The following is a 25,372-nucleotide window of genomic DNA, read 5'->3' as shown; positions in this document are numbered from 1 at the left end:
GGGCGGCTGGGCGCAGTGGTCAACTTTGGGAGTCGAACGCCTAATGTTAACCAATGGAGACTAGGAGTGATCAAAGCTGCGTTGCTCACAGGTAAGTAAAGCGGTGTCAAGGGCCAATCTCCAGGAGTTCAGCAAAGCACGGAGACACAAGGCTGCACCAAACTTAAACCCTCAGCATCACAGGGGCAGCCGAGTGCAAAGTGCCAGCACAGCATCAGGAGCGTAATGCAAATCAAAGGGGGGAAATTGGTCTGCGTAAAAGGCTGCAGGATTGGGCCAGGAGGCTGAACGGAGAAAACCCACAGCTGCCAAAGTAAGTTCTGATGATATGGGACATAGAGACACCGTTGATCAAGCTCCCCAAAACCCAGGGGCTTCGGGTGCATGGGTCTCCTTGGTGTTGGGAACAGCGTACTGGGCAGGTACTGTTCGGGGGGGAGGGGTCGTCTAAGTTTTCGGATTGAGGCTGCAGGCGTTGGGGTAGAGTCCGGCAGGGGTCAGGCCATAGTTGGCTCCGACTCAGAATTGCCGGGGAAACTTCACAGGAAAAGTGGGCCACTTGGACTCGGGCATCGGGTGCAGAGGCGGTTTTGCGGTTCCTGAGGGCAGAGCTCTTGGGTTTTAACGTTAGTTTCTTCTTGGACAGGTCCTCTGGAGTTTCTTGATCTATATAGAAGATAAGCAGGTAGTCCTCCCAGGGTTATGAAGGGTACTGGGTCTGAAGGACGAGTCAACTTTTAAAGCAAGATAAGAAAACAATATGGATGCTGAGGAAACGATTTGGAATTATCATTTATAACCATGAAGGAAACCTTAATTAATCCCTCAAATGAGACAATTTCTCCACAGAAACAACATATGTTTATAGTATGTACGCAAACACAGTCACTACTCCGAGTTTAGATCATATTGTGTATATTTGTCAAACACCAATTATCTGGATATAAGAACAATGACTTAATACAGAAAAAATATTTTTTGTTATACGTATATACATTTGAGATACATAAATAAAACACAAAATGATTTCTTGATGCCCTAATTTCTTTAAGGGATTGCGAAGAAGCACTTTTTCCCATAAATTATAATACGCAACTCATTATAGAGAGACTCCTAAATAGTGGCCATAGACAACAGACTAAGAGCGGCTATCTATCTGGTCAAAAGGCTCTCAATGAGGTGCAGACTCGGGCCGGTCTAAAATAAAGTGATAATTCTGGACGGCACTATGGGGAGCCAGGGGAACCAATTAAAGTTCACTCTGCAAAAGATGGAGTAAAATAAAAGTGAAATCAATCTGCGAAATGATAAGAGACAAAATGGACAAATAGAAAAATAGGAAACAGCATATAGAAAAAAATTTGCGTCAATCCTCTTCGCCCAGTGTGATTTTTTGCTCTATGTTGCCCCTCACAATCTTACCAATGGTTAGTATAAAGGATTGAAATAGACAATTTGTTGACATATTAACAGGAATGTACCAAATGCTTAACAGAGCTAAACATTGTACAATATCTATGGCACTTTCAAAAAACCCGTAATACGGCTACGTTTACATTGTCTATACAGCCAAATAAGGTGAAGCATCTTATCCAGCAAATACAGGTCTGCATTGTATACGGGAACTTATCGTGACCCTGCTCATCATTGTAAGAGGGCCCAGATGTCATCTGTCATTCAGGCCTGTCGTTGCTGTATGGTATTTTTCAATCAGTCTAGCTTCAAGTCTGTTCAGCCTCGTCTGTACATTTTCTTGGGTGACGTTTTGCAGTAAAATTAACACAGTCCAGTAAAGATAATTTTCGGTATGTCCATGACTGATGTAATGATCAACTAATGGGGCTCCATTTGTCCTACACTTAATCCGTGATTTGTTTTGGAGTATCCGATTTTTTATTGGTTGAATGGTTTGTCCTATATAGTGTCTCTCGCACGGGCATTTTATACAGTAAATCACGTTTTTCGTGTTACAGGTAGAAAAGGTTTATTAGATGTGCTGTTGTCCGTTGATGACGACACAAAATCACAAATTACGTGTAGCACAAATTGAGCCCCATTAGTTGAACAAATCAAAAAACCTTTTACTAGACCTGCAGGTCTAGTAACCTAAAAAAATCTACTCGACCTAACTAATGCACTCGACCTCTGTGAGCAAATGTGACAAGTTAACACGATTTTAAGGCATTTTTATTGCTCATTCACTTTGTAAGCAATAAAGATGCCTTTAAATCTTGCTAGCTTGTCACATTTGCTCTGCTTTCAGAGATAGAGGTCAAAAGTCAGTTTGTCTTCCTGCTCGCCAGAAAGGGAGAGTAGGATCTAAAAATAGTTCGCCCTAATTAAATCTGGCTCACAAATGAGAGCAGGCAAGTAGATTTTTCGAGCCCTGCAAGTGTCAGGCTTCCTCAATCTAACATGGCGTTGGTGCGCATGCACAATGCCAGCATAAGGAGAAGTCACAATATACCTCGTGGCTCGAAAGACTTATTTGAAGATAAACAAGTTGCAAATGACTGAGCCAAACATCATTCTATCAGCTGGTTTGAAGGTCTGTACAGTTTTAATTTAGATGACAAATTGTAAAGTTTAAAAGGGGAGAGTAGGCAATGAAGACCTTATAGCATCATTTCAGAATTATTGCACTCCTTTCTGACACAGATGCCACCACAAAATCCCAGACGCTGTCTGTACGCTTTGCCATTGAAACCCACTAGGACAGGCCTGAACATTGGCAAATGTGCATCATATCATGCATTGCAAAGTCTATGGTCCTGCTTGGCAGGTACTGCAGCATATCTGGGCACCTACACGCATGCCAGGAGGCACAGCTTTCCGGATGCAAAATTGCCACAAAGCAAAACTTCTAACAAAATCAAGATGAACATCCAAATCAAGAGGCCAGCCCCTATGAGAGATCGTCACATCAACCCATCACTATAACCGCTTCAGAGAATATAAGTGCCCAATTAGAACTCAGTTGGGTCTTTGCAACAGTTTATTCCATTACTGTTGGTTCATGGCTTATAGCAGTACCAGTTCTTCTGGAAAGGCCAGTTTAAACTTAGTGGTTTATTCTTCAATTTGAATACCAGAGGATTGCTGCAGTAAGGGTAGTTTACAAAAAGCTTAATCATTTTCCAAAATACCTTTGAATCCTTCACCTTGCCACAGTGTACGGCTTGGCATCCTGGCTTAACATATTTGAAAACGCTTACTGCAATAAGATTTTCCAGTCATTCCCTACAGAGCCTGGTATTCAGTCCTATCCATTTTCTTATTTCTATCTCAGAGCAGTGTACATAGTCACTCAGTTTTTGCCCCCGTTAATGGGGCTAACATTTCTACAATTGCCAACTTCAAGCTTGGACTCACTAGGGATACAATGGCAGCATCTCTAAAAAGTCTCCCCTCAGCAGCGACATGAGCCAATACTTTTTTTGCCCCACTGGCCCCAGTTGAGTGCCCCATCAGTCCTTCAGGACGGACCAAAACTCCTGTAGACCAGTATAAAAACTATCTCCAACCTAGAGACTGTATTCTGAGAAGACAGCCACAAACCTATATTTTACAAGCCTGCATTTAAATCCAACCTGGATCACGATACAAGTCATAGTAAAAAGTAGCAAACAGCACAGGCGCGAAATAGAAACAAAGTAGCAATTAGCGCAATTGGATATATCAAAAGCTTACACTTGAATTTCTGCAGATGTGGTACGAAAATACAGCTTCTGAAACCCTCACCCCTCTAAGTTAGTTAACAACTGTGAGCATACTCTTTGTGCAGTCTGTGTTTGAGGGAAAGGCATTTCGCTATCCAGCACAGTGTGCCCTGAAAAATCCAAAACGTCTCCCTGCTTAATTAAATTCCAGGGTTTATATGCATCGTTTCCACCGTGTCACCTCTCCCACCAATAATTAGGTGACAGCATGAGATGTTACGCTGTCATGAGTTAATGAGAAATATCGTGCAAGGGATGAGATTGTGACAAGCACGCACAGCAGCTACAACTTGACATTTCTGAAAAAAGCATTTATAAGGATAGCCTGATCCCTCAGATCATGCCATAGCAGGACAACAAAAAAAGCCAACAGAAAATATTCACAACACCCAATCATTAGTGTATAACCATTTCATGTTTCACAGGCCAAATATGGAAATAACTGGAGCGTCCCAATTTCGATCAACTCATTATTCAGCTCAATCTTCTGGTAGGTTTGTATCTGAATCAGCACCCACCCTCTTTACTATCCTCTGGAATGTCACTAAATTCAAGGTCCTGGAGGAATGACGTTGCACCCTCTGGAACCGCATTACCATGGGAAGACTGTTGCAAGCATCATGTGCTTTGTTCGTGAAATGCACCGATTTGGTGTTACATCACTGAAACTGACCAGCACTCTATTTTAACACATAGTAAATTGTACTTAAACCTAGCTTAGTCCGGTTTGGAGGTATATAAAAAAAATTGCAAGAACATATTTAGGCTGGATTTCACCCCATGTTTATCGGACAAAAATGTTATTTCCATGTAATTGTGGTTTATTGGTTATACAATCACGACCATATTTTAATACTTCCATATGCTAAGAAGGCACTCAGAGAACATGGAAAACATCGCTGTAAATAGCACCCTCCACAAGGGTTAGTTATATTCATCTGAGCTTACATTTATCTAGGCACCCTACTATTTATCTTACAATAAGACCTAGTTTGTGGTTAGATCCTGAGGCCGTAATAATCACACTTTGGTATACACCTTGCACTGAAGCATCTTTTGAACACGTGAGAGGGCAATGGAAAATCAGCAGGAACGTTATTCAATAAAAAAAAAAAAACTATATTGAAAAAGGATGTATTCTTCTACAGCACTTCACTTCTATCAAAATTCCTCATTTTGGGCAATAATGTCCAATTCAATGCCCACACGTCAAAAGGACAATCTGAGGAAATGACACCAGTAATCATTGGTTCATTTGTAATAGAATAAGTGCTGGTACTCAAAGCTCTGATCAGAAATCCACGGCTGGGGGGGCGTGGCCGAGACGCCGCACAAGATGGCCGCTTAGAGGGTTCGCTCCGCCGCACCGAGACTCGCGTCGAAATATTTACAGCGCTTCCCATGGAGTTCGCCGCCTGTAACTACACGCATCATGCACCGGAAACTTGACTGCCCCTGGTGAGCTTTCTTCCGATGTTCAAAGGGCCACGTTTGATGATTTTTCAGCGTTTTTTGTATCTCCTCACAGCGGCCGCCATTTTGTCTACTCGCGAGTTCCTACAATACCTCAATGTCGGGAATCTGCTTCATAGGGATGCCTCTTAAATGCTGGCTCCTCTATTGTTTCACTGGACTTCCGGCTGTTTTTTTTTATTTATTTTTTTTTTTTATCCCAAGCGGTCGTTGATCAGTTTTTTGTAGATCAGTGAGATCGTGCTGTCCGGAACGTGTCCATCCAGCACTCTATCCTCCAAGGGGGAATACTCCGGGATGGAGGCAACGTCCGGGAAGACAGAGCTTAGTGCATGACGGACCTGCAAATACCGAAAGTACTCCCTGCCCTGCAACTGGAATTCCGTCTGCAGCATCTCGAACATTTTAAATCCTCCCCTCGTCCAGAGATCCCCCACTTTGCTGATGCCTATCATGTCCCACTTCTCGAAGCCCTTCGAGGTCCACAGGGAGCCCAACCGCTCAGACGCGTATAGTGGTGACGCCCGGGTCAAACGGTCCTTCCATCCCATAGCCACATTGGCCGCGTGCCACACTCGCACCATGACACGCGTGGGGCCCGTTAGTCGAGCGTCGGGCGCACTGGAGTAGAGCGCTCGATTATAGTAACCACCTGGGAGTAGCATCTTATCCATTTCGAATGCCGGGTTTAAGGCGGGCCCGTATAGGCCGTGATTAATCGCAGCCATCTGAGAGGCCCAGTAGTACCGTTTAATATCCGGGAGGGCAATCCCCCCATCATACCATGGGAGCGTCAGCTTCGCCAGGGCAATACGTGGCCTCCCATCCCAGAACAGGCGGCGCTGCAAACTCTCCACCTCACGGAAGTAGCGCGCCGGGACGAGGTCCATAGTGTTCTGCAAAGCGTACAGGAAACGCGGCAGCGACATCATCTTAAACAATGCCGCCCGGCCGAGTGGCGAAAGCGGCAAGCGCCGCCAGCGTGCGACGTCCTCCTTCAGGCGTTGGAGGGGGGGAAGCAAGTTCTGATCATACCGGGCCTCCGGGTCCAGAGTAATGAAGACACCCAGGTACCTAAACCCCCGCGGGGCGATCTGGATCGGACAGCCCCGCGGGAGGATGGGAGCCTCCCCAGAGAGTACATACACACATGATTTAGCCCAGTTGATGACAAGGCCGGAGTTGCGACCAAATGAATGTAAAACATCAACCAGTACTATCAGTGATTTACGTGGGGAAGCTAGGTACAAGAGGATGTCATCAGCGTATAGGGATACGCGGTCCTCATACTCGGGGGTCCAACGGAGACCACGGATAGAAGGATGCCACCGCAGCCACTCCGCCAGGGGCTCCAAGGCGAGCGCAAAAAGGAGCGGCGATAAGGGGCAGCCCTGCCGCGTGCCCCGGCCCAGCTCGAACGGAGCCGATACTCTACCGTTCACCACCACCTGCGCCAATGGGCCCGAATACAGCAATTTGACCCAACTGATGAACCCCACGCCAAAACCAAACTTTGCAAGCATCGCCCAGATGTAAGGCCATTCAAGCGTGTCAAACGCCATGGTGGCGTCTAATGACGCCAAAATGGCCGGCTCCCGTATGAACGGGACACGTGCGAGCACCCCATGCAAACGCCGCAAGTTAAGGGCTGTATTGCGATGGGGAATAAAGCCGGACTGGTCCTGATGAACCAAGTCGCCCACCACGCCGACCAGCCGATTGGCCAGTACCTTGGCGAGAATTTTGGGTTCCGCATTCAATAGCGAAATGGGCCGATAAGATGTAACCCGGTCCCGAGGTCTCCCCTCCTTGTGGATAACCACGATTGTAACCAGACGCTGGTCCAGCGGGAGGGAGCCCACCGAGTGGGCCGCCAGGAACATAGCCCGGAGATGTGGTGCCAGCGTATCCGGTCGCAACTTGTACAGCTCGATAGGGAGACCATTAGGATCCATGGCCTTGCCGGATGCGACCGAACGTATGGCGAGGGCGATTTCGTCGGAGGTTGGAGCGGCGTCCAGCGACACTCTGTCCTCCTCCGAAAGGGACGGCAGCGCGATATCCCTGAGCAGGGCACGGGAATCCTCTTCAGAGCAGGAAGACACCGGGGAATACACCCCACGGAAATAATCCGCGAAACAGGAGACAATTTCTTCCGGCTCAGTGACACACACACCATCCGTTTTCTCAATCAGCGGGACCACACGACTCGCTCTCTCCTTTTTGTCCAGCCATGCTATCAGTTTACCAGCCTTATCACCCACATCATACAGTCGCCCCTGTTGCTCTCTACTGAGGCCCCTGGCCGCCTCCGTGACGAGGGCCCTATAGGCCGTTTGCTTGAGTTGGAGGACATGTAATGCGGCATCCGTCACCCCACATTCTAGATTACCCTCCAACTCGGCTATCTCAGCTTCCACCCGGGTCACCTCCTCCCGCTCGCGCCTCCGGGCGTGGGAAATAAGGGACAGGGCCTCTCCGCGGAGTACTGTCTTGAAGGCCTCCCATAGTGATACAGCCGAAGGCACGGACCCGACATTCTCGTCAAAATAGCGCTGAAGGGATTTAATCAAGTCAGCGCGAATGGTGGGGTCGCGCAGGTACCAGGGATTGATCGGGACCACCCTACCCTCACCCCTCGGAAAGAGATCAAAGTGTAACAATAGCGGGGAGTGGTCCGAGATACCCGTGCCAAATGACGCACCTCTCCCACCCTCCCAACATAGGCCGCCGGAACCAGGACATAATCTAGTCGTGAGAGACTACCATGGGCCCCCGAGTGGAAGGTATACTGTAGCTGCGTAGGATGTTTTAAACGCCAGCAGTCCACCAATCCCAAAGTATCCAAGAGGCCAGATAGCCACGCCTGGGCCCGGGGGAGGTCCCTAGGGGGGTGACGATCCACAGTCCCGGAAACCACCGCATTGAAATCCCCCCCCACCACCAGAAGCCCCCCCGGAAGGCCAAGGAGAAGGCGCCCCAGGTCTGCAAAGGTAGTCGACTGCAGCCCCGGCGGGATGTATACTGACACAAAAACGACCACTTTGCCCTCCATTCTTCCCACCAAGACCGTGTAACGCCCCCTGTCATCATGGAGCACCTCATCAATCTCCCAACGGGAGCGAGTTCTTCACCATGATTCCCACACCCCTTGAGCCAGACGTGAAGCCCGAGTGGGCCACTAGGCGATAGCCACGCCGATTCATGGCGCAGAAGGAGTTGCCAATGAGGTGTGTCTCCTGCAGAAAAACTACATCGGGCGAGATTCGCTTCAAGAATTGCAGGACCACACCTCGTTTGATCCTGTCCCCCAGTCCATTCACATTCCAGGACAACAAAGTTAATTCCCTACCCCCCATCATATACAGAAGCCATCGTTTGTCCCCCCGAGAGCACTTTAGAGCTAAAACAAAGATACATTTGCATTGTGGTGAAAACGAACAACACCCCATCCCCACCCACCCACCCCAACAAAACTCCCCCCTCCCTGCACCCCTGCATGAGCCCGAACAGCCCCCCCAACGTGCAGTGTGCCTGTCGCCCCATATATAGTTAAACTAGCTAAACCCCCTGGAGGAGGAAGGAGAACCCCCCAGTAGACCCCACACAACCTCCATAGGAGGGGAACTTATTCAAACAGACGCTTAATCGAAAGTGGCATCATTTTCGTCCAGAGTGAGGCCTAATATTAACCCCTCAGTCCCGATCCAGTGGGCCGTCTCCCCCCGCCGCCCCCCCCCCCCGCCCCCTCGATCACGATCCCCGGACAGAGTATCCAGCCAGTCCCCGGCCGCTTCGGGACGATCAAAAAAGTGCGTGCGACCCTCTACCTCCACTCGCAGCTTGGCTGGGAAGAGCATAGCGTATTTGAGGTTTAGGTCCCGAAGACGGCGTTTGACGCCTAGGAAGCTCAGTCTCTGCTTCTGGACCACTGGGGTGAAATCGGGGTAAAAGTTCACCTCCGTATTGTCAAGCTTAACCGGCCCATGCAGTCTGGAGGTTTGCAGGATAGCGTCTCGGTCCCGAAAATTGAAAATCCGGGCAATGAGAGGTCGCGGAGGGGCTCCGACCTTCGGCCTTCCCCCGGGAACCCTGTGGGCCCTCTCAACAGCGAAGAATTTACTCAGCCCCCGTGGCTGGAGATGGGTAGCAATCAGGTCCTCCACAAAGAGGTCCGCCGCCGCCCCCTCGCGTCCCTCAGGCACCCCTATGATGCGAATGTTGTTCCTCCGGGCCCGACTCTCGGAGTCCTCCAGGCGCCGATCCATAAGCGCACTCGCCTGACTAAGCCGGCGCACCTCTGTTTGTAGGGCCGCCACCTCTGTCGTAAGGCCCGATGCGGTGTGGGCCAAAGAATCAACTCGGTCGTTGGTTTTGGAAAGATCGGCCCTCACCAGGCCAACATCCACGAGGACCGAGTCGATCTTCTGCGCCAGTGTATCGAACCGCTGGCCCACCGAGGCCTTCATCTCGGCAATGGCGCCCATGACATCCCGCAGAGTCAGATCCGTGGGCAGGTCCGGGGCAGCAGGAGGGCCCTCAGGGGACTTGTGCGGTCCATCGGGATATCCCTTCTGGAGGGTATAGCGGTCCATACTGTTGGCCTGATGGACGGCGCCACGCCGGGTCGATTTGATCTTTGCCCGGTCTCCATCTTGTTTCGTGGCCATGGCCACCAGTCTCCCAGTCGCACCAGCCACGTCTTGAAGGGCAGGCAATCAGGGCCAGTGCAGCGGGGTGGATCACAGCCGGCGGGCAGGCAGGGTCTCCCAGCGAGGCCACACCAACACAAAGAGCCCCGCGACCCAACCCTGCAGAGACGGCAAGGGGGTGCGAAAGCGAAAGTGCGGGGTACGCGACTCGCCAGGCCCGGCCCGCCGCTGTTGTTCACTTTGTCACTGGATCACCCCTCATCGCAAATCCGGGGTCCAGCGAGGAGAGGGCCGCAAACCTCAATCGGTGCTCACTCCGGTGTCCGAGGTCCAATTTGGAAACGGGAAACGGGTGCCACCTCAGCTCAGGCTCACCAACACAGTCCCCTCATACGGGACAGGATAAATTCAGGATAGTCGTAGGAGGTTGCGGAGGTCCTCGGGAGCCTCGCACCTACGCGGCCATTTTGGTTGCGCGCTCCGGCTGTTTTTTATTCTTATTATTAATTGCAACTTAATTCATTGAGGAGGAATGGTTCAATTGCTCTGCTTCAGGCTAAATGCATCTATAAGGCTCTATTTGCTTCCTCATTGGCTGCCATCACAGTTGCTAGACCTCCTGAAGCCTTCTATATGAGCGCATTTTTTTACGCTGGAATGCTAGCAGAACTCCCACCTCTGCCTATGCCCTCTCATCACTAATATTTCAAGGTTCTCTGTGTCGCTGTTGTTGTGCATTCACTTTCTCATTGTGCTGGACGTTTTTCTTGCTGAGATAAGATACTTTGACTTACCTGCTCTACGCGGATGACTGTTCTTGAGAGGAGTATTTCTGGTGCCACTGTCTTCAATTATCATAAAGTTTTGTTCATTCTCCTTACGGAAGGTCTTCTCTCTATGGGCAAATTGCGCCATCCAAAGTTTGTCTTTATACCTTCAAAGACTGCTCCAACATCTCTCTCCTCTGCTCCGGGCTCTCCTAATACAAATCAAATGGCGGGTGCCACTCCTAATCGCTCTTCCTCCACGCAGCCCACTTAAAGTAAGCCTTCCCCACCTGCTGCGTCATCTAAACGCCTGAAACACGACCCACCTTCCCCAGACAAAACGCCATCTCCCATCTCTATGGAAATACTTTGAGGAAATTCGTGCTTTGCGCCCGTTTGCGGAGGAGACCAATAACAAAATGCAGTTTCTTGAAGAGAAATGGTCATCAATGGATGGCAGAGTGACGTCTGTGGAACAGCAGGTTTCAGACCTACAAGTCAATTCTCAACGGATCGCCTCTCTGGAAAAGTCGGTCCTTGCTATTCAGCAACACACTGAGGACTTGGAAAATAGGAACAGGAGGAATAATTTACGCATTTATGGTTTACCGGAGTCTCTGGAAGGTGACGGCCCTGTGACGTTCTTCACCTCCTTTCTTCCGAAACTTCTGGACATGCCACCTACCACTTCTCTCAGCATCCAAAGGGTACACCGGCTTGGTCCCCATTCAGCTGCCTCAACTAAGCCCCGTGGTGTCATTCTTTTCCTGAGGTTCACGGATCTTCTTTCAGTTCTCTCCGCAGCCAGATCTAAGCAGCAGATCTCTTGGTTGGGTCAGAGAGTGTTTCTATCTCAAGATGTTTCCAACGCTACTGCTTCTAGAAGGAAAGAATTCCTAAACCTCCGTGCTCCTTTGCGTTCTATTGGTGCTAGATATGGTTTATTTCATCCATGCATTTTCAAAGTCACCCACCAGAACCAAACATGGACTTTCCTGGATCCAGCAGAATTGAAGAACTTTATTCTTATTCACACCAACAGTGGCACGGATACTTCCTCTTCTTCTTGTGGCAGACTGCTTAATTTTCTGTTCCCTTCCAGGTCTTCTTATTGAGATTATTCACCAGTTATTTTTCTCATCTGTTATATGTCTGTTAATTCGCGCTTCTCGTCTCTTGTTGTTCCTCTAAACAGATTTTCTGTGGTTCCTTTCACAGTATTTTTAAGTTTGTTTTTCCTCATAAATTAGTCTTTTCCGGACCTTGCATCTCTTTAAGTTGCTTGTTCGTTGACATGTTTTATATATCCTTATATATTTCCCTGTTGTTAATTGTTTTTCTATATTGCTTTCTACAGATTGGTCGAGTTACTTACCTCCTACTCATGCGATTCCCCTTTTACGACTTCGTCTTGGTGCGGTTTGGGCTCCCAACTCTCGGGAGGCTAGTCTTGTTGAGTGTCACTATTGCCCCATCATCCTTCTTTATATCCCTCTCAGGTATGTTATTCTCAGTCATCCTTTTTGGATATGTACTGTCTCTTCTTGTATTTCTTTCCTCTACTCCTTTCCCTCTTTTCCTTTTCTTTCCTCTTTACTTATTGGTCAAATTCATTTTTTCTTGGCCTATCTTTCTCTCCTATTTTTCTATCACATTTCGGATTTATAGTGCATGTTAGTATTTTTGTGCTTTTTGTTTCTATTGATTTTCTATTTTGTGTAAATTCAAAGTTGTTTCTTGGAATGCAAAAGGTTTTATTAATCCCATTAAAAGGCAGAGAGTTCTTTCCCATTTAGCTTCCTATAACTCTGACATAGTTCTTTTACAGGAAACCCACCTTACTGATGTTGAATCTCTTAAATTAAAGAGGAGTTGGGTTGGTACTGTCTTATTTTCACCTTCCAATAACAAAGAATGGAGTTGCCATTTTATGTCATAAGAAACTAAAATGTAACGTTTTATCACAAGAAAAGGACACTGATGGTCGATCGATACTAACTAAATTGCTAATTAATTCTATTCCATTGACTGTCTTCAATGTCTATGGTCCTACACAACCAGATTGTTCCTTCTGGCCTTTAATTACAAAAAAATGTATCCAACATAAGGATGAATCTTTTATTATAGGAGGTGACTGTAACCAGATTGTTGACCCATTCCTTGATCGTAAATCTACAGTCTGCTTCATACCTCACAAATCTCACAAACAATTTGACACTATTTTGCTTTTTTTTTTTTTTTTTTTATTAATTTTCGCTTGACAAAACAAGGAGCAAAAAAGAACAGAAGGGCACAAAGCTTAGGCAATCATGGTTCACAGTACCGAATATAAAATCACTGTCCGGAACACAACAACAAGCAGTCTCAACAAAAGAGAAAAAAAAAAAAAAAAAAAATTATAGCAATTGGCCCAACCAATTTACTTGCTACACCAAATCGAAAAAGGGGCCCAAATCTTTAGGCCCTTATCCCGCCTTCTTCTCCCGCTTTTTAAAATGACTGCTGATTCCAAATTATAGAGGGCCAGCATTCTCGCTCTCCAATTCAAAAAAGACGGGGCTAAGTGGCTGATCCATTCAGAAGTTATACATAAGCGAACTACAGACATTGCAATACAGAGAAAGGCAGATTCAAAAAAATGGTCTATCCATACTGGGATCTGTCACATAGCCCATAATTACTAATTCGGAAGAGAGTTCTACCTGAATGTTCAGTGAATTATTGATAAACACTTGGATATCCTGAAGAAAGCTATACAGTTTAGTACATGAAAAAAACATATGAACATCATTTGCTGCCCCCAAACCGCATCTAGGACACCCCTGAACACCCCCACCACCCCATTTAGAAATCTTGGCTGGGGTAAAATATAAATCATACATAGCCATATAACTTTGTGAACGTAAACTGCCTGAAACTAATACAGAATTAGACAGATCCAATGCATAAGCGATATCTATATTTGCCTTTCCAAATTTGCCTCCTAGTTTAGCCGTCTGGGACAGAAGATCATCAGGAAGACCATTTAGCAAGGTTTGGTAAAGGATACTCAAACGAGTCCTCCTTAAGATTAACTCCATGAGAGCATTCTTACTTAATGCATTAGGAGAATTGATCAGAAGACGGTCTATGTAGCTGCGTAGCTGTAGATACTTAAAAAAATCAAACGCAATCAAAGCATATTTATCTTTTAAAAATGCAAAAGAGGCCATTTTACCCTCGCAGAGTAAGTCCCCCAGCGTAAGAATACCTTGGGTTCCCCACCTAATTGTGACTGAGTCTTGGAAGATTGATGGTAGCAACCTAGCAGCAGTCAATGGAGTGTAAAAATTTATTTTAGGTATTACCCAATTTCGAGAGATCTTCCTCCAGGCAGAATGCATTGCTATAATGACCTTGAATTTTGTTTTTTTATAATAACTCGGCTCGAGTGTGTCTGGATGGGCAAGATGGCGGTCGCAACTGTGGCCGAGTAGCTGGTGTTGGCGCTTTGCTCCCCCCCTGCCGAGTAGCTTCTCAACTTTGACTGTATGTCGGGACTCAAGAGACTCCCGTGAACTCGCAGACCGGGAACTGTTACCTGCTATCTGTTGCCTGTTCTCTGATGTTGCTGTGGCGGCTCCGCTGCATGAGTCTCGCTTTGCACCCGCGGGTCTTGGTCAGCCGTATCCTCGGAGCAGGTCCGTCTTTAGGCTGCTGTTGCATTTCGCGGACTTTTCTCAAACAGAATTTAGAGCTGTCACCTGGAATGCCGCCCAAGAGTCACTCACGGGGGCCGGCCCGGGGGGCTGCCAAGCCTGTCACTGGTGATCAATCTGCGGCTGCGGCTACGGCCGCGGTCAGGCGGCTGCCCTTGAAGTCGACATCGGTGCTCGCTTCGGCTGCGGCTGGATCTACGGTCAATTCATCTTCTGGCGGAAATTCAAGAACACAGGCATTGGTGCCTGCCCTGTTTAAACCTCGTAAGAGTGCTGCTGGCGGGAGGGTATCGAGTCCTCTAGCTGCCATTTCGGCCACTCCTGCTGACTCTCCCCCTGCCATTCAGGTACCTGGCGATCAGGCATCACCTGCTGTCTCTTCTCCTCTCGTTGTGTTAACTGGGACCATTACAGAGGGGATCTCCGGAGGGAGTCAGTCAGGCACTGCATTAACCCCTGTACTAATCCCTGCGATAGATTCAGCTCAGACGCAGCGGGGCATGCTGGGAGATGTAGTTTCTCCAGCCCAGGCATCTAACTTGCAGCGGGCTGTCCCCTTAGCAGACCCCCTTGTTTCTTGCTTTGTTCCTACACAGACCTCTAATATCCCTCTAATTGCTGAGGCTGAAACAGATGCGACAGATGCTGATAATTTCTTCTCACTCTCGGAACACACTGGTTCATCGGGAGAGGATGGCGCTCTGGATAAGGACTGGACAGAGGATGAGGGCAGTGACACTGGTGATTGGCGAGTCAATGATGTCTTGAATTCTGTGGGTGCTCACAGTGGCCCACCTACAGTCCGCAAGGTCCCTACGGATTTTGTCTCTGATGCTGATACCGGATCTTTGGCATGGGACTACTCCTTTTCGGCACAAGCTGTCCCTCAAAACATCTCTAAGAAATCAGGGTTGCTTCCCCAGGAGTCTGAATCAGGCCCCCCTGAGGGGGAAGTTTCATTAGCCACAATTTATCAAATAATTATGGCACACAGGGAGGAGACTCGACAGGAGAGCGCTCGGGCACAAGGGGCATGCCGCAGGGTTCAAAACTCCCTGCGTAGAGTCATGAAGACCTGTACGGATATCGCTTCAAGGGTTACGGAGGCTGAGTCCCGGATTTCTACTCTGGAGGATGACTTAGCTATCCATAAAGCTTCTATGGATTCAATTCAGTCACAGAGGGGTGACATTGAATGGAAATTGGTTGATTTGGAGAACCGGGCACGGAGAAACAACCTTAGAGTCCTGGGGGTGCCTGAAGGTTTGGAGGGGCAGGATACGCGCCAGTTCATCATAGATCTATTTATGGAAGCATTTCCAGAAGTCAAGGAGTGGGACTGGCGGTTGGAGATCCAGCGCGCCCATCGTTTTCCCTTTAAAATAAAACATCGCCCTGGTCAGACTGTTAATAGGCCACGTGCAATCCTAATATGCTTACATAATTTTTTGGCGCGAGAGAGGATTTTTGATCTAGCCAGGCCTGATAGGCAAAGATCTGGGAAGGGATGTCAGTTTTTTGTTAGGCCGGATTTTTGCCCAGCTACAGTGGAGCGGAGGTGGCAGCTCCGCCAGCTGATTGCCCCCTTCCAGTTAAAAGGGGCACAGGTTTTTTTGCTGTTTCCCTCCAAATTGAAAGTAATTTTTCATGGCCAGATAAAAATTTTTGAGTCTGAAGTACAGGCTAAGGGATATCTTGACACGTTATAATGTTTGCTGATGTATCTTGGAATTTCAGTGGAACAATAGCGGGATTTGGAGTCCCTAGTTTAGAGTGATGTTTCTCGGGGGGGGGGGGGGGGGGCCTTGTCTGCACCAGCTTCTACATCATTGGGACGATGTTCCCTGCCCTGTTTGGGGGGTGGTTAGGGTTTGGGTGGGGGGGAGGGTCAGTAGGGGTGAGGGGTGGGAGGGTGGTTGGGGGTAGTGTGTTTGGGGGAGAAAATAAGCTTGACGTTAATTTCTTGTTTTATGGCATTCGTGGTTTAAACCAACAAAATGAAAGTATCTTCTTTGTCAGCATGTTTTGGTTAAAAGATAATGGGTAGTATCTCTATTGTGACATGGAATATATGCGGTCTCAACAATGCTAGGAAGCGAGCCTTATTTACACAGGTTATTCGTTCTTTCCAGGTCGAGGTACTCTGCCTGCAGGAAACCCACGTCCCTTGGAATAATAGAGAGTATCTTAAAATCCCAGGGTTTGATTTGGTAACATGCTCTCGGCAGTCCTCTATGATAAGGGGGGTGGCTATTCTAATGAAGTGTGGGATAGGATCATGCTTGAGGCATAGTCAGGACGTTGGGGGTCGTTGGGCAATTGCGCATCTTTTGGTAAATAATTTTAACTTGACAGTTTGCACTGTTTACAACTCAAATTTTGACGATCCTGAGTTATTAGACTTCCTAAATGTTGAGTTGGCTATGTGGCCCCAACCTATTTGCCTTTGCGGGGACTTTAATATTAGTATGCCAGAAAGTTTTGATATATTAAAAGGTCAGACGTATTTAGGTCAAAAACCTAGAGTGCACAGAGCCTTGCAAGCCCTCGTCCAAGAACATCTTATGATTGATCTGTGGTTCTACTATTGCAAAGACAAGGAAGGGACTACTTATTTCTCTGCTCCCCATAAAAAAACGGTCAGGTTAGACTATTTTTTTCTTTCAGATCAGTTAGTATCTTCAGTTTCAATTTCAATTCTTCCCAGAATATTGTCAGACCACAATCCGTTGGTTATGAAATGTAATATATCAGCAGACAGGCGCACTTTAAGATCTTGGACGTTTGAGCGCAAGCTTCTTCTGGATCCTAATTATTTGGATCATATGAGACCATGGGCAACTGAGTTTTTGAATTTTAATAGGGGCTCGACTTCTAATAGCATATTCTGGGACTCGTTTAAATCTGCTATACGAGGCGAAACTAAAAGTTTTTCTTTTTTTCGCCATAAACAAATAAAAGACCGAATTCAGGATCGGATGGAAGAATTACGTAGATTTGAAATTTTACTCACCACTACTATTAGGGAGGGAGGGGACATTGTTACAGCTCAAACGCAGGTTGCACAGACTAAAGCTTCACTGCAGGAGTTTTTTGGACAGGACTTGGCGGCTAAATACCTGCAGTTCCGCTCAACAATGTTTGAGTATGGTGAGAAATCTGGGCGGGTTCTCGCCAAGCGACTTCAACAGCGTGGGTTAGCTAACCGCATCACTAGGATTGAGGATCCCCTGGGAGTCATTTATGATACCCCCGAAGGGGTTCTTTCGGTATTCTGTGACTTCTATCGTTCCCTATACTCCGAGGAAGCCACTTCACAAACACTGGACCTCGAATTTGCTGATTTTATCGAGAGTCTGCACACAGCTAAAATCTCAGACCATCAGAATATGGTTTTGGCGGCCCCAATCCAATGGGAGGAAGTGATTTCAGCAATGAATTCATTGGCTAGTGGGAAGGCTGCGGGCCCCGACCTTATCCCTTTAGAATTCTATTGTACATTTTGTTCAGAAATACAGGACGATTTTCTGCGGGTTTTGAGAGATGCCCAGCGATGAATTATTCCTGACTCTTGGCGCTTCACCTCTATCATTCGGTTAAAGAAAAAGGATAAACCTGAGTTGAACCCCGCCTCCTTCCGTCCGATCTCATTGATAAACACGGATACCAAAATTTATTCAAAGATCCTGGCGAGTAGATTGGCTTTGGTTATAACCCCCCTGGTCTCTATCCGCCAGCACGGATTTATTCCTGGAAGGGACACGGCGGATCATGTACGCCAGGTGATTGGTCTCTTGGACTGGGCGCAGGTTAGACATTCCCCTCTTGCAGCTATCCTGTTGGACGCCGAAAAGGCGTTTGACAGGGTAGCTTGGGAATTTTTATGGAGAGTTCTTCGGTGGAAGGGCTTCTCCGTTATTTTCATTCAGGCTCTCCAATCACTCTATATTGCCCCTCAAGCAAGTCTGTCAATCTCAGGTAATCTTTCAAGACCATTTGCAATAAATAGAGGTACTAGGCAGGGCTGTCCCTGCTCGCCTTTGTTATTCGCTCTATATATTGATCCCTTTTTGAGTAAAATAGAGCTATCCACTAGGATCCTACCTGTTGAGATCAATGCAGTTGACTTTAAGGCATTAGCTTATGCCGATGACATTATAATTATAACAAGGGATGTGTCTCTGGCATTTTCCGCTATTAAGAACTTAGCGCAGTCATTTGGACGGCTTTCAGGTTATAAACTTAACGTCCAGAAGACTCAGATTATTCAGTCCTCATCTATGCCACCTACGGAAGTCCCGGTGGTACAGACTGCAACATATCTGGGGGTTAAAATCTCGGCAGCAGTAGAACAAATACCAGATATGAATATTCTTCCTATTATTGATGCTGCCAATCTCACTCTACGTAGGCTAGACAATCTCCATCTTTCTTTATTTGGCAGAAGGAATGTGCTAAAGATGCTGATCGTGCCAAAATTTCTATACATCTTTAGGACTATACCCCTGGAGTTCTCGAAGGCTAGTCTTAATAGCGCAGAAAGATGCTGTAACAGATTTATGTGGAGCTATCATATGCCTCGAAGAGCTGCTAAATGGATGATCCTTACATTGGACAGAGGAGGTTGGTCAGTCCCTAGTCTCTCTTTATATTATTGGGCCGCTTTACTTCAACATCTGGCTCCCCCATTATTCGGGCTCCGCAGTTCACTTCCCTTATCCTGCAGTCCTTCTATTTTCGAGATCAGCTTAGGACAAGAGGTCAAGGGGGTACTTCTTAAGGTCCTCGAGCCGAGTTATTTGACACTATTTTGCAATCATGCTTTGACTCTTGGCGACTCTCGCATCCTGATACTTTGGACTACTCTTTTTTTCTCTCCTCCTCACTCATCTTTTTCTCGTCTCGACTATATTTTTCTTTCTCAACCTCTATTTAAAAACTTATTGTCTTCTTCTATCGAGCCCATCGTTATTTCGGACCATGCCCAGATTGTAACGGACCTTGACTTGCTTCCACCACATCCCAAGCCCTCCCGTTGGCGCTTCAATAGCGCACTTCTTGCTGATCCCAACTTCTCTTCTTCTTTTAGTTCCTTTACTAGGGAATTCTTTTTATTTAATTCCAACCCTAGCACACCTCCTCACATCCTCTGGGATTCCTTTAAAGCAACGGCAAGAGGGTTTATTATCGATTTTGTCTCTAGGAAAAAGAGGCAATATCTTCAAAAACGGAAAACCTCTCCTGCACTCATAAAATCTTTGGAACATAAATTTTATACCTCTTCAGATAAATGTATCCAACCAGATCTTTTACGTGCAAAATTAGATTTTAATAAAGTTACCACTGATAATGCGTCTTCAATTCTTCTTCGTAGCAGTGCTCGTTATTATGGAGGCCGTAATAAATCAGGGAAACTCTTAGCTAATTACCTTAAATCCCGTAAGGAACGTACTCTTATAGAATCTATTTATTCCTCTGATAATACTCTCCTATATAAAGATAAGGAAATACTTGACCAATTTCAATTGCTTTATCAACAACTTTACACTCCAGAATCTCCCCCTACTCCCTCTCTCATTCAGAAATATTTTGAGACACTACCTAAACCTTCTAACTCTCATCTCAATTTTCCGGATCTTGAAATTGACCTATCATTACACGAACTCTCCATCGCTTTGACATCCCTTACGAAAGGTAAAACACCTGGCCATGATGGTTTTCCTGTTGAATTCTATTTGCATTTTTCTGATCTTTTGTTGCCCTAGCTTCTGATTCTTTTTAAGTCTTTTTACTCATCTGGTAAGGCGGAAGGCACTTTTCAGGATGCTACCATTTGTCTTATACCGAAAGAAGGTTGTGACCCCCAATTATGTAAAAACTACCGTCCGATCTCTTTAGTTAATGTGGACTATAAATTGTTTGCTAAGATTCTTGCGTTGCATTTAGATCCCTTTATGCTCCATCTCATTGGCAAGGAGCAATGTGGCTTTGTTAAAGGCAGCTGACATCTGATAATTCGCGTCTTTTTCTTAATGTTTTAAATAAAGCCTCATCTCTTTCAACTCCTTTAGCCGCTATTTCTGTTAATGCGGAGAAGGCTTTTGACAGAGTTGATTGGTCTTTCTTGTTTGCTTCATTACGTTGGCATGGTTTTGGCCCCAACTTCATATCACTTATCTCACTGCTATATTCTTCGCCCAAGGCCTCGGTGCTTGTCAACGGTCAGCTCTCTTCGCCCTTTACTCTTCGGCGGGGTGTTAGTCAGGGCTGTCCTTTATCCCCTCTTCTTTTTGTCCTGGCTCTTGAACCATTTTTATCCTCCATTCGTAGCAATACTTCTATTTCTGGTTTTCCTTATGGTAACAATCAACTGAAGCTTTCTGCATACGCAGATGATATTCTCTTGTTTATTTCCGATCCAGAAGTATCTGTTCCCCCCCTTATTATCTGCATTCGACTCATTCTCCCTTGTTTCAGGATATAAGATTAATTCTGATAAAACTGAAATCCTCCCTCTCACCAAAACCTGTCTTCCTCACTTTTTCTCTTCTACTGGCTTTGCTTGGAATAGCTCAAAGATTAAATATCTAGGTATTTGGTTCTCTAACTCTATTCCTTCTTCAATTAAATTAAACATGTCGGCAGTTTTATCCAGAATTGAACAACTTTTCAATACCTGGAACCCTCTTTTTCTTTCTTGGTGGGGTCGACTGGACTCAATTAAGATGATGATAGCTCCTATTCCAATTTATATTTTTCCATGTTACCCGTTCACGTTCCTGCACTCTATTTTAAAAGTATCGATTCACTCCTTTCAAAATTTCTCTGGAAAAATAAGAAATATAGAATTTCTCTGGTAAATCTTCGTAAGTCCAAACCTAATGGTGGAGTTAACTTTCCGGATTTCCGTCTCTATCATAAGTCCTTTTCTTTACGTCAGGCCTCGAGATGGCTTTCATCAAATCCTTCCCCTTTTACTCGATCTTTGGCTCCTCGTTGAACAAACATTATTATTGCCCTTTTCCTTTGGTGAAGTGGTACGTTTCTCTGCCAGGTCTCCCTATTCCTCATTTCTCTTATTCAAACATACGTCATCTCTTAAGATCCTTGGGTCACCCTTCTACCGTTACACGGGACTCCTTTTTAAACACCCCTATTTGGTATAATTCAATGATACTCTTAAATAATAGACCCATATTTTGGAACTCTTGGAGACAAAAAGGTGTCATATGGGTTAACCAACTCTTTGATGGATCATTACCTTGCTCCTTTTCCCATTTTCAAATCTTATTTCATTTTCCCCGCTCTTTTTTGCAGAAGTTTACTACTCTCATGGCAATAATTCTTGATCGTTATTATGCTCTTCCCTTTTCATTATCATCAGTGCCTCCATCTCCTCTTCTTAAAATTCTCACTGCTCTTCCTAAGGCTTCGCTTATCTATAAATTTTTCGTCTCTCCTGACCCAGAACGCACCAAAACCAAAGTGGAACTTTCCTTAAAAATGTATCGTTCTGCTTCGCTTACTCAATCTTTATTTTATCTATATCATAGACTTTATCTCTCTCCTCTTTCCTTATCTCGTTTTATACCCTCTTCTGATTCTAAATGCTGGACTTGTGGTAATTTGAATGCTGATCTTCTTCATTTGTTCTTTTTCTGTCCTGTTGTCTCTGCTTTCTGGAGAAAAGTTTGGTCGTACCTCTCTTGCATTTTTGCATTTTCTGCTTCTTTCTCAATAACTGTCCTCTTTCTGGGTAGTCCTTCTGATTCTTTAGACCTACCTGCACACTCACACGGTCTTTTTGATCTCATGCTTGCTCTCGCATTTCAGCACATATCATCTAACTGGAAGACTCTCACAAATATCTCCATACAAGGCTGGTGGAATACTGTATGTCATTTTCACAGACTTGATGTTGCCTTTGCTTCCTCTTTCAAACCAACGCGCAATGTTGATTTTTTTTTCTGGGTACCCCTTACTACATACCTAGATCGCTTGGCTTTGAAGAAATCTACATATATCAATTCAGAAAATTTTAAACCCCCTTGAAGGACTTCAACTCTCCTTGTTATTTTTTATTGATTTCTCATGTTATACCAGTTTTTATGCTGATCATTTTGTTTATTGTTCACATATATCATCTGATCATATGCCGTAATTTACTTTTAGTGTTTATATTTGGTCATATTGTTTTTCCTCCCCCCTCCTCCCTCTTTCTCTTTCTCTTCTTTCTCTCCCTCCCCTTATCTTTAAAATCCCCATAAAATGCTTTTTGTCTCCTTAACATTGATATTAGCATTGTTAATGATTTATACAATGTTTGAATATATTTCTTGTTTATGCTGATGTCTTTACTGGTTAACCAATTTTTCAATAAAGCTTTTAAACATAAAACAAAAAGAAATCCACGGCTGGTGCTTTTAAATGTCGGCACACAGAATGCCAAGGTTGAGAAGTCTTGAATCCACCGCATGGCACTTCCGATCACAATTAGACCCTCCCTACCCCTTTATCGCACTCGTGAGGGTTCCCGCGTATTCATTTTGCGACTTTTTCCTGTCTATTATGACCCGCCCCCCACTGTGCGTTTTTCTCTTGCTCACAGTCCATGTCTGATGAGGGAATATAAGCACCAGTCCTCAAAAAGAAGAGCAGGTGGGCCCCATTGGCAAATAATGGCTCAAATTAAGCACTGCTAGTAACTTTGGTTTGAATTCACCAGAATTTCTTTTTTTTCATAAAATTGGAAACGAAACCGCAAGGTTTTGATAATGGGCCGTGAGAAAAACCACAGCACTAGAGGTGCCAAACAGACTAACACCCCTAGGACAACCTTAGAGTTTGTATGGAGGTCAGAAGGATCCCCTCCCAAGACAACCTCGTGTAGGGGGGTACAGCAACAAACTGAAGGGAGGGGGCAGGAGGAGTTAACCCAAAGCAGATGGATGCAAAGGGCATTTCGCCATTAGTAAAAGACAGGTGCAGTTTAAGTGTTTCAGTCCTTCCCCAATGTACTCCCACTAGTGTTGGCGCAAACTGTCAGACTTTGCGGCTGAGTGTTGGGCAGCACAGTTCTGGTTAATTGAGAAAACGGACCAGGCACAAAGAGTTGAGTATTTCCCACTGTGCAAAGAGGCGTAGTGAGCCTGATATGTAACTGGACCAAGGTGTCTACTGGAAATGGTCTTTTTGTAGGGTTAGGTTTAAAAACGTCATGCTTTAATGACTACTTCCAGATTAATGGGGGATTAAAAAGGGATACAAAGCTATAAAAGATCCAGCGTTGGACAACGTAGAAATACGAAGAACAATCTACTTCAATTAACCCATATAGGACATTTCCCAAAAATCACCCAACATACCATCGATGCTGCGAAAATCAAGGAGATAGGTCCTGCTGTCCACCTGGTATAACTGGAGGCTCATTTTGGTGTATGTGCCAGACACTGGATTCTTTCTTCGGACACGCAAGTAGTAAGGGTTTACCACCTTAAAATATAAATTAAGTCATCAAATGTAAAGTGAATAAACATAGAAAAGGCAGCAAATTTCTTCATTTCCAGATAAGGATATCTTTAGCGCTCTACATACTGCTAAAGAAATGGCCCATAAAAATGTAAAACAAACAGTCATTAACAAGCTTCGAAAAAGTCTGCATCACAAACCTTGGACTTAGCACTTTTTCATTCTGCTAGTCCTTCACAAGACTAAACTTTGGATCAACACAAATTGTTAAATGCCATTAGTCTACTTAAGAAAATACTGACACCCAGAAAACAAAGCTAGTGACTCCTAAGACTGGTATTTGCTGGAATGTATGACCCTTTAATTCCAGAATATCAAAAATCTGCAGGGAAAAGAAAAAACACATATCTTTGGAACGGGTGCCTCAACCTACTTTTGGAAAAGTAGCAAAAAAGCAGTACACAAAGAACTAGATTTGCAAAACAACTGCTTTAGTAGCCTGTAGACTTCAGGTACATACAGCTCATGGATTAGAGGATACCTAGATCATGTTCAGCAAGATAGTTGCAATATAAAGTAAAAGAAAACCTAGTTTACCTAGTCCTTATGGTTTCAAATAGCTTTTTCACATCTTCCCTTCAACATTTTCCCTCTTCTTGATCTTTTTTCATTATCATAATGCCCATTAACCAAATTAGCTAGTGAAGCATATACATACAATCATATTTTATCCAAAAAAAGAAATATTGCGCCACTGGAAATACCCTCTAACAGTGTGTGTAAAAGTAAACTATTCTTTTCAATGATTTTATAGTTTTAAATTGCCAAATTGGATCCAACTGTATATCTAAGAAATTTGAGGAAAGGGTACTCATTCAAGTACTCAAATACTATAGTGCAGTGGTACTCAAAGTACAGCCTGGGGGCAGCTTGCAGGATGGCCCCACCTTTACATGCAGCCCCCTGGTGAACAGCAGCATGAGCTGCTGTTTACTTGCTGAGAACTAATATTCAGAAAAGATGTTTAGCAGTCAAGGCAGCAATGTTAGTGCTGCTCGACCTGTCCGCGGTATTCGATAAGGTCTCACGATATATTGATCGAGAGACTGTATGACATCGGAATTCAGGGCACCCCTCTGGCCTGGATCAGATCTTTAAGTGATCGCACCCAACAGGTTTTCCTCCAACCTTTTGTTTCGGAGAGGAAACCGCTTAGTTGTGGGGTACCTCAGGGCTCTAACCTGAGCCCTCTGTTTTTCAATGTCTATGTCTCACCATTGGCGGCAGTTGCGGATTCTTGTGGGGTCAGAGTGATCTTACGCTGAGGACACACAACTTGTGTTCTAATTTCGAGATCACTCCGATGCCAGTTTTCTGAACTTCTGCCGCTGTCTCGGTGACATCTCAGCCTGGATGTCACTCAACACCCTCAAGCTTAACTCAGATAAAACGGAGGTGTTTTTGTAATCAAAAAATCCCCCCCCCTTCCCTATTTTGGTGGCCCCCCTGTACTGGTTCCCCCTTCTGTCCGGTGGCTTCGGCCAGGAATCTGGGATTCATATTCGACAATGAGCTATCCTGTAAGGCTCAAATAA

At 45.5% G+C, this 25,372-nt stretch overlaps 1 protein-coding gene across 1 annotated transcript in view; it reads right to left on the bottom strand.

Annotated features, from left to right (window-relative positions):
• PRKAA1 (protein kinase AMP-activated catalytic subunit alpha 1) overlaps nt 1-25,372 on the bottom strand; it is a 217,081-nt gene that overhangs the window by 30,721 nt on the left and 160,988 nt on the right. The window contains exon 8 of the mRNA XM_085631163.1: nt 23,675-23,801. Coding sequence (XP_085487289.1) covers nt 23,675-23,801 — 127 coding nt within the window. The remainder of the gene's footprint in view (nt 1-23,674; nt 23,802-25,372) is intronic.

The sequence above is a fragment of the Triturus cristatus genome, chromosome 2_1 (assembly GCF_964204655.1).
Source record: "Triturus cristatus chromosome 2_1, aTriCri1.1, whole genome shotgun sequence".
NCBI lineage: Eukaryota > Metazoa > Chordata > Amphibia > Caudata > Salamandridae > Triturus > Triturus cristatus.
Note: the sequence above shows the minus strand (reverse complement) of the source record. Positions and strands in the feature narration are given on the sequence as shown.